Here is a 4,026-nt window from a genome sequence, read left to right as displayed (position 1 = left end):
ACATGAAAATAAAAATTTAAACTTAAATTAAATTAGTAATTTGATTGCTATTAAATTGTGTTTTCAAAAGCCAATTTGATATCGTATCTCCTTTGGTTTTTACAGGCTGAGATACTGAATCAAATATTTGATTTTTTTTTGTTTTAAAAAACTTAACTGTGCCCATCTTAATCCAAATTAGTTATTAAAATAAAAGTATATTAGAATCATATAGAAAGAAAGATAAATAATTTTATACTAAAATCTAGATTAATGTGAAAAAAAATATTGAAAAATTATAAAGGGGTGTCTTCTATTATTCTATTCTGTTTAAAAAAAGTAATAATTTTTTAAAAAGAAATGACCTTTTCTAGTCAACATGCCTATTGGGACCAAGCATTCGCTCTGGGACACATCCTTTTCTTGATGTTGCGTCTATAAATTGGAAACCTTTGCAACCACGGCCTCCCCACAACCCAATTATCCTTTGTTTTGTGCTTGCTGTGAAAAAACACACGTGGGTTTGGTTCTTTCTGATGGAAAAGTTAATCACTTGAGAGGGAGGTTCTTTCGTTCGTTCGTTAGTTTTTGTTTCAGAGAGATGGAAAGGCTCCAAGGCTTTGTTGTGAAAGGGGGCATAAAATTACCAATTGGGTTCAGGTTTTGTCCCACAGATCAAGAGCTTCTCCTTCACTACCTCAAGAACAAGGCCTTTGCTCTACAATTACCTGCTTCAGTCATTTCAGACTGTGATGTGTTTCAGACTGACCCATGGTTGCTTCCAGGTTCGTCCCAATTTTTCTTTTCCTTCTTTCTTGAAAACAAAATACCTTCAAATTTCGATTTACCCTTGTTTCAATTCCGCAACTTCTGAACAATAATTGACCATATCAGAAACATTTTTCGCTCGAAATTTTCATTATGCTTTTGATGTATCTTCTACCCAGAAACATCTTAATACAAAATGTTTATCATTATAATTTCGATTCATTTTTTGAGTTGGTTATAGTATTCTTTAGTTAAACCCTCTCCTAACTGATTCTTGAAATCGGTCACATCTCGATACCAAAGGAAATCAATCGTGTTACCGATACAATATTAAAATTTGGTTAGAAAGATTTTTATAACTAGCAACGGTGATTGTAATTAGTTTTTTTTCCAAACTCAAAGCTCGAAACTTTGTCAATGTTTTGATCTTAAAAGAATTTCGATATATTAAGAAATATATATATATATATATATATATATATATGTATATATATGTATGTATATATATATAAATTGTTTTGTTGTAGAACTAAATTAAGCATACCACAGTCGAGATTTAAAGGTGTCGAATTTGAAGGGAATAAATTCTTTCTAATTGAGAGACTAAGAGAATAAGGATATTGTTCACATTTAAAATATTTTATCATGTTAGAATTTAAAGTTCCATCACAATTAATTTGATTCTAAAAAAATATTGATTGATTAATATATATATATAAATTGTGGTTGTTATCAATTCCTTTAATATACTACTTACTAAAATAAGCTCTGATATCTCAAAATTGAGTCTATGTTTAAATTAATTTCAGAATCTAAAAAAAATGGTGAAATTCATCAAATTAAATATATATGGATGTTCCTAAAATTGTTTAGGTGACCCAATACATCTAATAATCACCCCAACAAAACCATCACCATCTTAGAATTTGAAATTATCCTTCACCCAATTTTAGTAGTTAGCACGAAAGATAATCGTTGTCAAGTAATTGAAAAAATTGGAAGATGCAGTATAATTTGTCTTAAATGCTTGTTATTATGTCTGAATTCTTGAAATGGAAAATATGAGGAGTTTCCTTTGTTGAAGCATGATGTTGAATTATTTTTGGTGAATCGTACTTGTAGGTGATTTGAGGGAAAAGAGGTACTTTTTTAGCAATTGTGGAAAAGTGAACAAGAAAAGTGCTGGTTCGGGTTGTTGGAAATGTGTTGGAAAAGAAAAAGAAATAAGGCGTTGTGAAAGCAACGAGGTAATTGGGATGAAGAAAACACTTATGTTCTGCAAAGGTTCTAATGACACAAGAACTCGCTGGGTCATGCACCAATTACGTCTTCTAACTTCCTACCCATATCAGGTAAACACAAATTTAAGCAAACTTTTAAGATTTTTTTTATTTTAAATTCCGTAATTTCCACTTATATAACCTTGTTAAGAAGACTTTTTTATGCTGGAAAAAAAATTAAGTTTTATAAGAATCTTCCACTGAGTATGTGGGTTTTTATTCTCATGTTGGATTTATATTTTAAAAGATAATATTTTCAGGAAATTATATTATTTTACTATAATCTTTTTCTCAAAAATTAGGAGATGAGAATTTTCTTTTTCAACTTAACAAGTTTTGTTATAAATATATATTCTTATTAAATTATTTAATGTAGGAAATAACTGAGATTTGTGGGAGAAATAACAAATCACTCTTTAATTTTTTTTAAATATATAAACATACATAATAATTCCTAAAATAATAATTTCGAGGATTCCGAAGTATCTTATCCCTAATTTTATTTTAAACTAATAGTACATGCTTGTGTAATTTTATTAAGAAATTATTAAGCCACCTAACTGGAATGCTTGTACAGTCGACAATGATATATCATTCACTACAATGATATTTATGTTAAAAAAAATGTGATTTTAGAGTTAAGCAAACACACATAAGTCATATTCTTCTGTTAGCAACATAATTTTTTAAAATAAATTTTATTTATCTATATATATATATAGTATTTGTGTATTACACTTTTAAATAATTCAATGTAATCCTTACGGAGAAGCTCTCAATGTATATCTAAAAGAGTTATTCCTCATCTTTAATATTTATTTTCTTAAATTACTCATTAAAACCATTTTTTTTAGAAAATAACTATTTCTGGAAGTATCTTAATCACTCCTCAAAAAAGAAAAAATATATAGAAAGAAAGAGATATTCATTTTATGGGTTGTCAAATGAAAGTGAGTGTAAAAGAACTTTTTTTCCAGTTCCAACGAGAGGGTATTGTGCCTAAGCTGCATTATTTGTTTTACTTTTCCATTATTTGACGAACTGAGAATTTATCCATTCTCCAGCAGATGGCAGTGGGAGATTTTGCAGTGTATGTCATATTTCAGAAAAGGAAGAAGACAAAAACATCTAACCGGAGAGTCTCTAGTAGCAGGAAACTTGAGAGAGTAGATGATGTTAAAGCTAGTATGATGGATTTTAAAGTGGAATTTGGTGATGATAATATAGAGCTTCCCCCACCTTCTTCCCCATCTTTAAGTGAAGACTGTAGTGAAACAACTTAACAAGTTAGACTAGGATTTAACTTCCAGAGTAGAACAGTGTTTGCCTCATATTTTCCTCAATTCTATGGGAAAACTACCATCATCTTTACTTTGTAATAAATGAAACCACGTTTTACCTAACGTCCTATGTTTCTTTTGCCGTTTAAACATCCTTCAACCGCCAATTTTTACACTTTTCAAGACCAAACTAGAAGTAGTGTATCACTGCATTGCCTTCAAATAAAAAAAAAACAAAAAAACATCACTTTATTATTAAATAATCAAAATTAAAAAAATGTAATTACACGATAATTACATTACTATTTGTTGTTATTTGATTTGGATAATGCATTTTCGACGTGGATGCTATAAGTCGATGATGAAAGTTGATCTTCCTTTAAGGATTGTCGAGCTTTATCACTAGAAGTCGAGTGATGGTTCATCTATAGAAAATTCTCTCACACTCAAGTTAGTAAGAGAATATTAATATCTGAATAGTGAATATTAAATATTGGATCAATGAAAGTACTTTTTGGAGTTTATATTTATAGATACTTAGAGTTTGTCACGTGTCATTATAACCGTGTAAGTATGGATGTCTATTTATACGGAATCATCCGAGAGTTATGATATATACTTATATCTTTATTTGTTAAGTGATTATATTTATCCACAAGTGGTTAGTAATAAATAATATTACCATTCCGAGTTGATTGGAAATAAATAGTAACAGCTCA

General features: G+C 29.0%; 1 protein-coding gene across 2 annotated transcripts; it reads left to right on the top strand.

Annotated features, from left to right (window-relative positions):
• The first annotated feature begins 393 nt into the window (after positions 1-393).
• On the top strand, positions 394-3,430 carry LOC137837310 (NAC domain-containing protein 83). 2 transcript variants are annotated; one of them, XM_068646281.1, is made up of 3 exons: positions 394-764; positions 1,870-2,099; positions 3,095-3,430. In XM_068646281.1, exons 1-3 carry the CDS (start codon positions 581-583, stop codon positions 3,308-3,310), a joined length of 630 nt encoding a protein of 209 aa, XP_068502382.1. In that variant the 5' UTR covers positions 394-580; the 3' UTR covers positions 3,311-3,430. The 2 variants fall into 2 exon arrangements, with proteins under 2 accessions (XP_068502382.1, XP_068502381.1); XM_068646280.1 differs by having other exon boundaries at positions 3,092-3,430.
• Positions 3,431-4,026: the final 596 nt, after the last annotated feature.

The sequence above is a fragment of the Phaseolus vulgaris genome, chromosome 4 (assembly GCF_051622355.1).
Source record: "Phaseolus vulgaris cultivar YP4 chromosome 4, ASM5162235v1, whole genome shotgun sequence".
NCBI lineage: Eukaryota > Viridiplantae > Streptophyta > Magnoliopsida > Fabales > Fabaceae > Phaseolus > Phaseolus vulgaris.
This window is presented reverse-complemented; position numbering and strand designations above follow the sequence as displayed.